General features: G+C 38.0%; 1 protein-coding gene across 3 annotated transcripts in view; it reads right to left on the bottom strand.

The window, feature by feature from the left end:
- AASS (aminoadipate-semialdehyde synthase) overlaps positions 1–12,656 on the bottom strand; it is a 78,155-nt gene that overhangs the window by 38,120 nt on the left and 27,379 nt on the right. For all 3 annotated transcript variants that reach the window (XR_010406405.1, XM_045864334.3, XM_045864335.3), the window contains 8 exons: positions 11,061–11,145; positions 8,028–8,095; positions 7,786–7,932; positions 6,782–6,860; positions 6,526–6,653; positions 4,988–5,136; positions 3,197–3,319; positions 2,750–2,861 (listed from right to left, as the gene is read on the bottom strand). Coding sequence is in view for 2 of the 3 variants with exons in the window: in XM_045864334.3 (XP_045720290.1) it covers positions 2,750–2,861; positions 3,197–3,319; positions 4,988–5,136; positions 6,526–6,653; positions 6,782–6,860; positions 7,786–7,932; positions 8,028–8,095; positions 11,061–11,145 (891 nt within the window). In the remaining variant the exon portion in view is untranslated. The remainder of the gene's footprint in view (positions 1–2,749; positions 2,862–3,196; positions 3,320–4,987; positions 5,137–6,525; positions 6,654–6,781; positions 6,861–7,785; positions 7,933–8,027; positions 8,096–11,060; positions 11,146–12,656) is intronic.

Raw genomic sequence — 12,656 nt, 5'->3', positions numbered from 1 at the left:
AATCAAAGAGAAAATCAAAAAATACATGGAGACAAATGAAAATGCAACACAATGGTCCAAAATCTTTGGGATGCAACAAAAGCTGTTTTAAGAGGGGAGTATATAGCAATACAGGCCTACTTCGAGAATCAAAAAAAATCTCAAACATAGGGGCGCCTGGGTGGCTCAGTCATTAAGTGTCTGCCTTCGGCTCAGGTCATGATCCCAGGGTCCTGGGATCGAGCCCCGCATCGGGCTCCCTGCTCGGCGAGAAGCCTGCTTCTCCCTCTCCCACTCCCCCTGCTTGTGCTCCTGCTCTCGCTATCTCTCTCTCTCTGTCAAATAAATAAATAAAATATTTTTAAAAAAATCTCAAACATAGAAAAAGAAAAATAAATAAGACCCAAAACCAGTAGAAGGAAGGAAATAATAAATATTAGAGCAGATATAAACAAAATAGAAATAAAACAAAACAATAAAACAGAGCAATGAAACTAGGAGCTGGTTCTTTGAAAACATCAACAAAATTGATAAACCTTTAACCAGACTTATCCAGAAAGAGAGAGAGAGAGAAACAGAGAGGACTCAAACAAAATCAGAAAAGAAAGAGGAGAAATAACAACCAACACCACAAAAATACAAATAATTGTAAAAGAATATAATGAAAAATTATATGCCAACAAATTGGACAACCTAGAAGAAATGGATGAATTCCTAGGAACATGTAACCTCTCAATACTGAATCAGGAAGCAACAGAAAATTTGAACAGACCAATTGCCAGCAATGAAATTAAGTAAGTAATCAAAAAACTCCCAACAAACTAAAGTCCAGGACAAGATAGCTTCACAGGTGAATTCTACCAAACATTTAAAGAAGAGTTAATACCTACTTCTCTCAAATTATTCCAAAAAATAAAAGAGGAAGGATAGCTTCTAAATTGATCCTGTGAGGCCAGCATTACACTGATAACAAAACCAGATAAAGACACTACAAAAAAAAAAAAAGAGAGAGAGAGAGAGAGAACTACAGGCCAATATCTCTAATGACAATAGATGCAAAAATCCTCAACAAAATGTTTATTGCAGCATTATTTACAGTAGCCAAATCATGGAAGCAGCCCAAGTGTTCAGCAATAGATGAGTGGATAAGGATGTGGTGTAATACATACATACACACACATACACCCACACACACTATGGAATATTACTCAGCCATAAAAAAGAATGGAATCTTGTCATTTGCAACAACATGAATGGAGCTACCGAGTATATACTGCTAAGCAAAATAAGTCAGAGAAAGACAAATACCATATGATTTTCCTATGTGGAATTAAAGAAACAAAACAAAGGAACAAAGGAAAAAAAGAGACAAACCAAAAAACAGACTCTTAACTATAGAGAAAAACAGATGGTTACCAGAGGGGAAGTGGGGGATGTGTGAAATAGGTGATGGGGATTAAGGGTACACTTTGCAAATGTATAGGACTGTTGAACAATATATACAATATAGTGATATTGTATACCTGAAACTACTATAACATCATATGTTAACTATACTGGAATTAAAATTTTAAAAAAATTTTTTAAGGCAGATAAGACTTGCTGCACCATAATTCTGGGGAAGAAAGCCCAAAGAGATGAGTCTGGCATTTGGCATGACTTTTCGTGGGTGTAGCAGGAATAGAACCCAGAGTAACCACAGCCTCCAAAATATGAGTGGAAAATGCCAGAAATGGCAGATTCAGAAAAAGTGAAGCCCAACTTTCATGTGAACTCTGTTCAAGTCTCTGGATAAGCCCCAAACTGAGTGTGTGTAGGTAAGCAACCCAGGTAAAGATGAAAGAGCTGAACTTTTATTTGAGCGACCCCCACCTCAGGTGAGACAAAGTTTTCAATTTAAGTCTAACCAATGAATTCTCTGCTAAACAAACAAACAAACAAACAAAAAATCAGTACTTTTCAGGAAAATGTAACAATCCAGAATCTCCACAGCATAACTATTCACATCATCCAGGATACAACCCCAAATTACTCAACTGGAAAACCAGAAAACTATGACCTGACCCATTTTCAAGGGAAAAGACAATAAAGTTCAACCACAAGCTGACATAGAATTTTGGAAATATGATGCAAAGACTATAAGTAGCTTTTCTAACTCTGTCTATATGATAAAAAACAGTATACTCATAATGTATGAAAAGACAGAAATTCTCAGCACAGAAACAGAAGAGAATGCTTAAGATAAACACTGAAGTAAGAATGCTTATCTTTGGCAAATGAATGGAATTTAGATAACACAGTATTTCAGTAGTCAATCACTGATTACAATGAAAAATACATGACCACAACAAAAGCTGTCACTTCACTAAGCATTAGTGACAAGCAGCCAATAAAATTTTCTGCATTTCTCATTTTTCAAATCTGTTCATCACAGCACAGTAAGAATGTTCTAACATGAATTGACCTAGACAGCAGGAAGAGTAAAAAAAAGGAAATCTTACTTCACATGTCATGAACATTCTTAATAAAATATGCATAATGAGAGATAAATCTAATTGTAGTTAATCATGAAGGCAGTTATATAATTATATTCCCCATAAGACAAGTAAGCAGAATATATAAAAGAGCATCTATAAATACTTTTGAGGGAGGGCTGGCATTTCATTTTACAACCGATTTCTTAGGTATAGAAGACCAGAACATTCCTAAGATCCCTCCACAGTTCTATTTAAAGCCACAGATTTATTGTGGATGCTACCGGTCAGCTTACCATTTCTTCAACATAAGGGTAAAGCATGTCTCCAAAGTATTCTGTAGCTTCAATTGGAAGCTGTGCTGGCAAATTGTCAATGGAACACATCAGAATCCCAGAGCCTTCAACACTAGGAGAAGCAATATGCTTTATTCAGCTGTATAAAATGCTATTTGTAAGCTCTAACTTTCCCAGGCATCTACTCCATTATACCTGTTCCAAAATAATTTATAATTGTGTACCAAAGTATAAAAGAAAATAAACAAGACTTCAAACAAAACTTCCCTTCTTTAGCAACCCATCTCCCATTTAAATATAATAATCATGTATTTAAGTGTTTGAATTTGCATGTCGTTTTTCTACCAAATTTTTAAATATGGTTGAGCATATCTCTGGATCTTTGCATATCCTTCATAAAAATGTGAAACAGTGAATATTTTACACTAGTATATCAAGCAAACTCACCTGTCATGAATAATATGCTGGTCTGCATCATACATACAAAAGGGATGTTCTATTGTCGTACACTCGGTCATAAACTCTATTGATCCTCCTGTGTCAGCTGAAATGTCACATATTGCCACAAGCCTGAAAATAACATCGATACTCAGATGAGAGCATGGAACTTCCAAACAAGATTAAAAATGAATAAAAATGAAAGGTACTTGAACAACTTTCAGTGTGGGTGCCAATTATCTCCTGGGCTCTTCAGCTCTTTTTCCTACAGTTCACTGTTCAGGACACTGTGTTCTTCTAGGACATAGACAATCTTCCCACTACAAGCTTTAGTCTCCACACACAAAAGTAAGAAGAAAAAGAAGAGGAGGAGGAGAGAAAAGGAAATCAAAGTGGAGAACCCCTTCCCTAGAGAAATCATAAGAAACAGCCTAGTTAAAGTTAACCTATTTAGCCAACTCTCAATAACTTACGAAGATTTGACTGCACTACCTCCACCCTGCTGAGTGGCACCAGGTTTATTCTGAGAGGGACTCTGTATGACTGATGACTACAGAACACACAAAGACATCATTCTTCATACAAAGTGAGGCCAGTGTGTCCCATCAGGAGGTTTGGAATTGTAGGTAGCTTGTTGTCCAGTGGGGACAGGTCTGTGCTTACCTAGCCACTACATAATTTCACATGGAGTAGATGCCTGGGAAAGTTAGAGCTTACGAATAGCATTTTATACAGCTGAATAAAGCATATTGCTTCTCCTAGTGTTGAGGCTCTGGGATTCTGATGTGTTCCATTGACAATTTGCCAGCACAGCTTCCAATTGAAGCTACAGAATACTTTGGAGACATGCTTTACCCTTATGTTGAAGAAATGGTAAGCTGACCGGTAGCATCCACAATAAATCTGTGGCTTTAAATAGAACTGGGGAGGGATCTTAGGAATACAGGGAAATCTCTAGAATTATGAACAGAAATCTCAGCTCAGCTTTTGAAATCCTCTAGGGGTTGACCAAAACTTTCCTGCCCAACCTCCAACTACCATTTGACTTTGTCAACCCTGCACTAGAGCTAGACTGCTCACTCGCTGCGTTGTTAAATCGTGTCTTGGTGGCTCCATATTTATCAAGTACCAGTCCCACCACTTGAAATTCTCTTTCTCCTCAGTCTTCCTTTTCAAGGCGTTGCTGAGCCCAATGTTCCTGCTTTCTTTTAAATTCTTGTGCTATTTATTGCTCCTAGCATTCCTTTGGCATTTACTTCATGCCAGCTACATGCCTGAGGGTAGCAATCATATTTTTTCTCTATGCTTCAGCTTAGCAGAGTGCCAGGCAGAGGAGGTGTTAACAAATATTTATTGATTATGTAATTCAACATTTAATAATTATTTAATACAAATTGTAGGTCAGGCAATGTACTGGGTACTTGTCGCCAAGACAAATAGGACCCCTATCCTTAAGGAGATTAAATTTTAATGGGAGGGAGAAAAATCATAAACACAGGAAAATAAATGATCATGAATTTCAGGAGGAAAAAAAAGTTAACAGACTAGAGAGAGATGGGGATGGGAACACAGAAGATCTTTCTGAGGAGGTCACCTTTGAGCTTCATGTAGAGTTAATAGAAGAGTTTCAAGAAGGAAGGAAGGTTAACTGTCAAATGCTGCCAAAAGATCAAGTGAGATAAAGCAGACCACCAGTCATTAGCAGTCAAGTCCCATGATATGTGAATCCCCTATAGCTGATACCCTAAGAGTGGGCCCTGTTGCTGAAAACTGCCATCATTACTGAAGTAAAGTCCTTACTTGTGTGGTAATGCAGGGCAGCCTTCCACACCAGCAACAGAGGACCTGCCTGGGACCAAGAGACTCTGGACATCTTGGCGAGTTAGTAGACGAGGGGTGTTTTGTTCCCAGTAGATTCCATTAATTAAACAAGTTGTATAGGGTGCAATCTGTAAAGCAAGTGCCCAGTTCAACAAGATAGGCAATAGCAAATTTCAATGCAGTAGGCTGAAAGAGAGCTATCAGTAAAGTTCGTAAGAAATAATTTAATGTTACTTCGAATGGACTTTATTATTTGCCATGTCAGTGGTCATTTTGTGAGGTGAAGACAATAAATACTCACCCAGATTTCAGTGCAGAATTGCTCCATGATAGAGAAGTATATGAACATAAATACATTAATATTTCTGTTTTCTAATGTACTGCATGGCCAAGAAAAGGGAAAGGACAGAATCAAGTGACCTACCACTCTATTTCCAGCTCAACCGCCAGTAGGGTGATCTACATCATGCTACCTCAACTTCTCTGGGCTCTATTTTCCTTACCTGCCAGATGGGGATAATATGTACCCCATTCCTCAAAGGAATGCTGTGAAGATTAAATCAGATAACATCTGTAAGCTCCACGGACAAATGCGCTACATACATGCACACGTGGTAACTAGGTCATTATAAATTTTAGGATGCATCCAATCACCAATATTTCTGTGATTGGGGGAAAGAGAAGGGATGGAAATTTACTAGATTTTTTTCAGTCTGAAACTAGTTTCATAATTTTTGTTTCACAAGCAACTCAAGCATTCTCAAGCTACAGGTAAAAGTCCTTCTCTACAACATGCTCTACATGCCATAACAGCTATATTTCATACCAGCTATATTTCAATCTTATTGTTCAAACATATTTAAAATTTAAAACATTCCTTTTCATAATAAATGCATGCACTTTGTGTTTATTTTTTGGTTTGTTGGTGTATTTTGAGGAGAACTTTGCAGTGACTCCTACAGAACACATAAATACATTGTTCTTCTTAAAAGGTAAGGCCAGTGTGTCCCCATCAGAAGGTTCTGAATTATAGGTAACTTTCTGTACAGTGGGGATGGGTCTGTGCTTACATAGTTGTGTGTTTCACCCTAGTCCCCCATCATCAATGTCATGCATTCCAAGACAGCTGGCTGAGGTTATGACTGCAATTTGTGGCCATAGAACCCTAGGTTGAGATGAAACCTCATAGACACTGGGCTTTGCTAATAGTACTAATTGGTCCAGGATAAATACAGAAAAAAGTACTCCACAGGACATCGTTTAGAGTTATTGGGCACATGCAGACCCGAAGCAGAAACAGAGGCAATGAAGCAAAGGGCATATCCACCAAAACCACTAAGCAAAGGCCACTCCAAACATCAGTAAAAGCCAACAACTCCTAAGGCCAACCCAAAGGATTCACAAGTCAATATGGGGAACTGAAAACCAATGTATACATTTATAACCTCTCTCCTTGAAAACAGCCTAACTATAGGGTATTAGGAGCAACCAGCTCAGAAGCTGAGTGTGATACTCACATCAGTATTAAAACGACTTATGTAGCGCTCAGGATATTTGTCATACTCTACAGGATCATACACACCATCTGTTTTCCTGACAAGATGATGATGGCGACTTAACACCGTCCCATACACTTTTCTCAGGTCTTGCAGAGGAGAAAGAAATTAGTAAAGTAGGTGACAAATGATAAAGATTTATGGTGATAAAATATTATAACACAGAAACTGTTAAAAATAGTTAAAGGATACATACAGTCATCCCCCTCCCCCTTACCTCCATTTTGGGAAACTTCTTTTAATTCATGTGGTTCCACATATTCACAAGGTAATTCATTGAAGATTTCTTGGGCTCCCTGTAAATAATGCATGAGTAAAAATCTAAAAATCAATAGGAAAAAAGCCAACAAGGTTTTCTGCAACAATTCCAATTCACTTTCCCCACAATTATTAGCTCCACTTATCCGGCCCAGCGACGAGGCCTGCAACACAGAAGTATAGATACACTTCTTGCACACAGTCTACAAATCAGCTTTTATTCTTGTATGAACAGCATTCGTTGGAAGGAGCTTTATTTTTTTTTACTTAAGTTACTCAGAGTAGACACAAGGGTGTTTAAAAATGAGAGCACAATAAAATATTTCTATTTACTTTTTGCTCCGTTGCAGAATTATTTCAAGTGGGGAAATTGTATTTCCCATGAAAAAAAATTAGATGCCTATCTCACAGTATAATACAAATAGTGAGGTCCTGTTTGTAAAGTATTTTCATTGAGTGAAGATCTATTTTACAATTATAAATTTCTCTGGGGGATCACAAATGCCTTCTCAAAACCATCCCAGAAGAAAGAAAGTAAGAATTCCAGTCCTGAATTAAGCTTCCTAAAATCTTATTGGCAAAACTTCAAATCATTTTAAAAAATTTACATCCTGTGCTCAATTCCAAACTTTTGGACATCTCAGTGATGAAGGTAAAACAGATCACCCTAAGAACAGACCTTTATACCATTAACAATGATTTATCCCTTTAAAAAGAAAAAGTGTTCAAAGACTCTGACAGCTTGGAGTCAACTGAAAGCAAAGAAAATAAGTCTGGATCATTACTGCTCTATACTGTGGAGCAAGTTACATAGGTAAGAAAAGTACCAAAAGTTTTGAACGCCCACTCATCCAGAAGCAAGGCTCAGAAATGACCACAAAATGTTCGCATTCCTTGGGTTAGTTTCAGGGTTTTGATTGCTTTACAGAAAGTGGACTTTCTTGGAAGTATCTAAGAAGTTACCTTAGATACATTACCAGTCCCTGTGAACACAAATGTTAAAGGCCCTATCGACTTTGGCATCAATCCCAGAGATACTTCATAGCCAGCATCGCGGACAGCTTGCACAGCCTGGCCACTGTTCCTGTAGTTATGAGCCATGCCAATGTGCTGAAAGCAAGCATACAGGAATTCAAGTTAGTTGACCACCTGAGACACTTCCCTGATACGTATTTTCAAAAAAATAAACAAAATACACATCTCACCATAAAAGGTGTGTGATGTCCCAAAGCAAGGAGCCTTAACCCCATTCCATGCAAAATGTTGATCATCCCTATTGCAGAATCAGACCAACAGAAAAGCCATTAGTCAGGAGTTGAAGCTGTTCTCTCTGACCATTCTCCAACCGGCTCCGTGCTCTGACGAAGCACAGATCACAGCATCTCAGATTTGGAAGGGGCCCCAGGGGTCGCCTTATCCATCCCCTCAATTTTCTGCCATCAAAAGCACTAACCCAGCTGGCATCCCTACCTATTCCCTTCCACTTTCAATCCTGCCAAAATGAAAAGAGTGTCCCTCTTCTTTTCTGAGGTTATTCTATCTTTGCTCCAAATCCCATCCCTTCCCATTCCTTCTCTAAGGAATTCACTTTTGAAATTATTCCTTTCACTATCCCTCCCTATTGGCTCACTCTTACCAACATTTAAAGACACTTACATTCCTCTCAAACCAAAACTAATGAACAAACAAATACAAGGTCAGCATTGACCTTATGAGTGCCATCAGCAATTTTAGTGACCTAAATAGCTGAACTCAGTGAACAACTGTCAGATCTTACCTGTCAGAGGTATTTGGCAACATGGACTCTCTCTCTACTGGAACCCTCTTCCCTCAGCATCCCTGACTTAAAAATTTTCATCCCACATTTCTCTAGGTGCCTCTTCCCATGCCCATTTCTTTTAAATTAGTGTCCTCTCCCCTTCCCTTAAGGTCTTCTTTTAAATTAATTAGCATCAGGATTCTGTCCAGGGCCCTAGTCTCTTTGATCTCTACATTTTTTTTTCCTTAGCTAATTTTATCCAGTCCTAAGTTTCAAGTATTCTGTATATGCTGATGCCCCTAAGTCTGTATCTCTAACACAGATATTTTATTTCAAGACCTGACCAACTACCTTATGGATTTCCCAATTTGGACTCAAATAGCGAAAACTCAGCATACCCATAGCAAAGACCTCAGCATCCATTCTCCTCTTCCTTTTTCCTTCTCTGTATCCCTTCCAAACATTCTTTGATCTTTTTTCTGAAGTCAACTTTTAAAAGTGTAATTTATATTCAATAAAATGCACCAATTTAAAGTGTACCGTTTGATAACTGAACATATGTATGCACCCATATTACCACCAACATAATCGAGATACAGAGTATTTCCATCACCCCAGTCAATCCTCCCCACTCCTTTGCCCCAGAACTAACTACTGGTCTTATTTTTCTCTGTATAGAGTAGTTAATTCTACAGTTTCATATAAATGAAATTGTAAGTATATACTCTCTTGTGTGTCTGCTTTCACTCAGCATGTTTTTGAGATTCATACATAATTCAGTGTAGTTTCAGTAGTTTACTTCTTTTTATTGACAAGGAGTTTCCATTTTATGGGTATATCGCAACTTATTTATCCATTCTTCGGCTAATGGACATTTGGACTGTTTCTACGCTATTATGAATGAAGCTACTAGAAATAAGTCTTTATAAAAAATAATTCATTTCTCTTGATAAATGCCTATGAGTGGAATTTCTTTTTTTTTTTTTTTAAGATTTTATTTTTTTATTTGACACAGAGAGAGAGACAGCGAGAGAGGGAACGCAAGCAGGGGGAGTGGGAGACGGAGAAGCAGGCCTCCCGCAGAGCAGGGAGCCCTATGCGGGGCTCGATCCCAGGACCCTGGGATCATGACCTGAGCCGAAGGCAGACGCTTAACGACTAAGCCACCCAGGTGCCCCATGAGTAGAATTTCTTATGTACATTGATATTCAAGTTTTTTATTTCTTGAGTTGGTTGTGGTAATTTTTGTCTTTTAAGGATTTGTCTATTTGATCAACATTGTCAAATTTATTGGCCTATTCATAATACTTTCTTTCCCTTTTAATGTCTATATGAAATACAGTCATGACCCCTCATGTATTCCTAATACTGGTAAATTGTGGCTTCTCTCTTTTTCTAATCAGTCTAACTGGAGGCCTATCGATTTTATTGATTTGCTTAAAAACTAGCTTCTGAGTTCATTGATTTTCCCTCTTTATTACTCTTTTCCTTGTATTTGCTTTGCATTTAATTACTTCTTCATTTTCTTGCTTTGTAAGATAGAAGTTTAGATCACTAATTTAGACTTTCTTCTTTTCTCATAAAAGCATTAAATGCTATAAATTTCCTTCTAAGTAACCACCTTATCTGCACCCCATCAATTCTGGTATGCTGTTTTAAATTTTCATTCAATTCGAAGTATTTACTAATTTTTCCTGTGATTCCCTCTTGACTCATGGGTTTTTCAAAAATACATTATCTTCCAAATATCTGGACATTTTCTAGATATCTTTCTATTATTATTTCAACATCAACTTTATTATAGTTAGAGCACATACTCTATGATTTCAAACATTTTATGTTTATTAAGAACTGTTTTGTTCTTGTGGGCCATCTGGGCGAGTGCTCAATAACCATCAATTGCATCAGGGTGGCCGATGGTGTCTTACTGTTCTATATCCCCACAAATTTTCTACTTGTCCCAACAATTACAGACCTTTAAGTACTCTAATCTGATGCAGAGCTCTAATATAAAAGTGGTGCTTCTTCAACCAAAGAAGTTTTCAAAGTACTAACTGGGACAAAAATCAAGTGGAGTTTTCCCCCAATTCCAGCTCTTATCCTTTCTAGACTGCTCCTCTCTTGGTTCCCAACCCTGTATCTTTTCCCTCTCTTTCCCCCTTTATTCTTCTCCACAATTTCTCATCACCAAACTGACCTCTCCTAGTCTTCCAGACAGAACTCCCTAAAAAGTCAGAACCTACTCATAGTTGTTCTCCTTTTTCCTGCTTTCTTTTTCTTTTTAACTTTTGTAATAAAGATGTGTAATGATTTACCTTATTTTATTCCCCTAATATTCATCACCCTTAGCTGTACCCCCATGTTTATTTTTTTAGTGGAAATGAACACTTCCATGCCCTTGCCACAGAAAAAAAGAAAACACAGTTACTTCCCAGGCAAATTTAGAAAGTGGGTGATGTAAAAACCCTGGCATACCTACCTGCCACACCTGCCCACTGTCCAAACGCCACTACCCGTGTTCCTCTATGATCCACCATTTTCTCGTAATCAATAAGTCGGATTTCCTGAAGAAAGGATAAAAATTTCCACCCAGACCCATTAAGCTTAATTTCAATGAGTAGACCACATATATGAGCAAATAAATATTTCACATTTCTTCCTCTTATAAAATATATCTTGACCTGACTTTGTAAGTTACCATCAGGTGCACCATGAAATATTTAGAAAATGTTGGGTCACAAACCAATGATAGGTTTTGATTAGAGATGGTCCTAGCAGGGTGACAAATGCCCCTTGATGGTAGTCAATAAAATAGCAAAGACATGATCTCCTTTAACTTTTAGGCCAGCACCACCTACATACATATCTATAGTCCCACTCACCCCCACATCCTTCCTTCTAGTCTCAAAGAAAACAAGTCCCTGCCAAGGCTAATCCCTGTGAGCTGGATCCCAGCTTTTTCCCATGTCTTCCAAGACCACTCTTGAACTTTTTCTTTCCTGCATTATCCCTTTGTACACTGCTCCTTCCTACCTTAAAAATGACAACACCCCCTCTCAAGTCCATACACACAAATCTATCTCATTTTCTCTCTCTCCCTTCCTCCTTTCCTTTTTCTCTCCATCCTTTTACAAGTAAGCTTCATTTACAAAGTAACACATGCTGCCTGCTTTTCACTTTCTCACCTTCACTGAAACCACATTCTTCCTCTATCTTTGGGAATCTTCCCTCTCAGGAATAAGTCTTATTAACTCATGCTTAAAAGCTATTGATACACTGTAATTATAGAATGTTTTAAAGTCATTTTATTTCCTCAAAGATCATGGTTTTTACCATGTGCCTGAATTTAAGAATGTTTAATAGTCATCCAACTCTAACTGGTTACAAAATACTGCCAAAAAGCAGCCATGCCCATTCTGTTTTTGTTAATTCTCTTGTAATGAACAAAAATCCGTAACAAAGAAAATGCTTCTAAAGTACTTTTAAAGGAATTTATCTGCTTAAGGTGCAATCTTTTTCTTACATTATTTCCATTAGTTACTTTTTGAATTTGCTTTTCAAAACCACTGGGAATTCACTAGGCCAGGTCTAGCATATTTGAAATGAGTAGGAATGTATTCTATAGGCCTGTACAGAACACATTTTCTTCCAGTGCTTTTACTGTTTGTGAAGTCTCCGGTTCTCTGCCTATTCTCAGATTCTAGTCTAGTTCCTAATGCTCTTATCTAGCATCCGTACCCCAGGGCTTGGACCTTGGACTTCTCTATCTATACTCACTGCCTACCCTCATCCAGTTTCATGGTCGTAGATGCCATCAAGTCTCTAACAACTACAAATACGTATCAGGAGGAGCCGCCCTGAGCCTTGAACTCATTGTCAATGGCTCCCTCCTTAAAATCTAATGTCTAAAGTCTGCAATCTGCTTAAATGTCTAATTGACAAGTTAAACTCAACAGGCCCCAAACTCAACTCCTGATCCTCCCATCCAAGCCTGCTCCCTCTTGCAGTACCATCATCTCAGTTTGCGGCAACTCCTTCAAATTGCTCAGGCCAAAACCTTGGATTCCTCTCATTC

This window comes from Mirounga angustirostris, unplaced genomic scaffold (genome assembly GCF_029215605.1).
Source record: "Mirounga angustirostris isolate CCGP_5_RB_7025 unplaced genomic scaffold, mMirAng1.0.hap1 SCAF_12, whole genome shotgun sequence".
NCBI classification, from domain to species: Eukaryota; Metazoa; Chordata; class Mammalia; order Carnivora; family Phocidae; genus Mirounga; species Mirounga angustirostris.
Note: the sequence above shows the minus strand (reverse complement) of the source record. Positions and strands in the feature narration are given on the sequence as shown.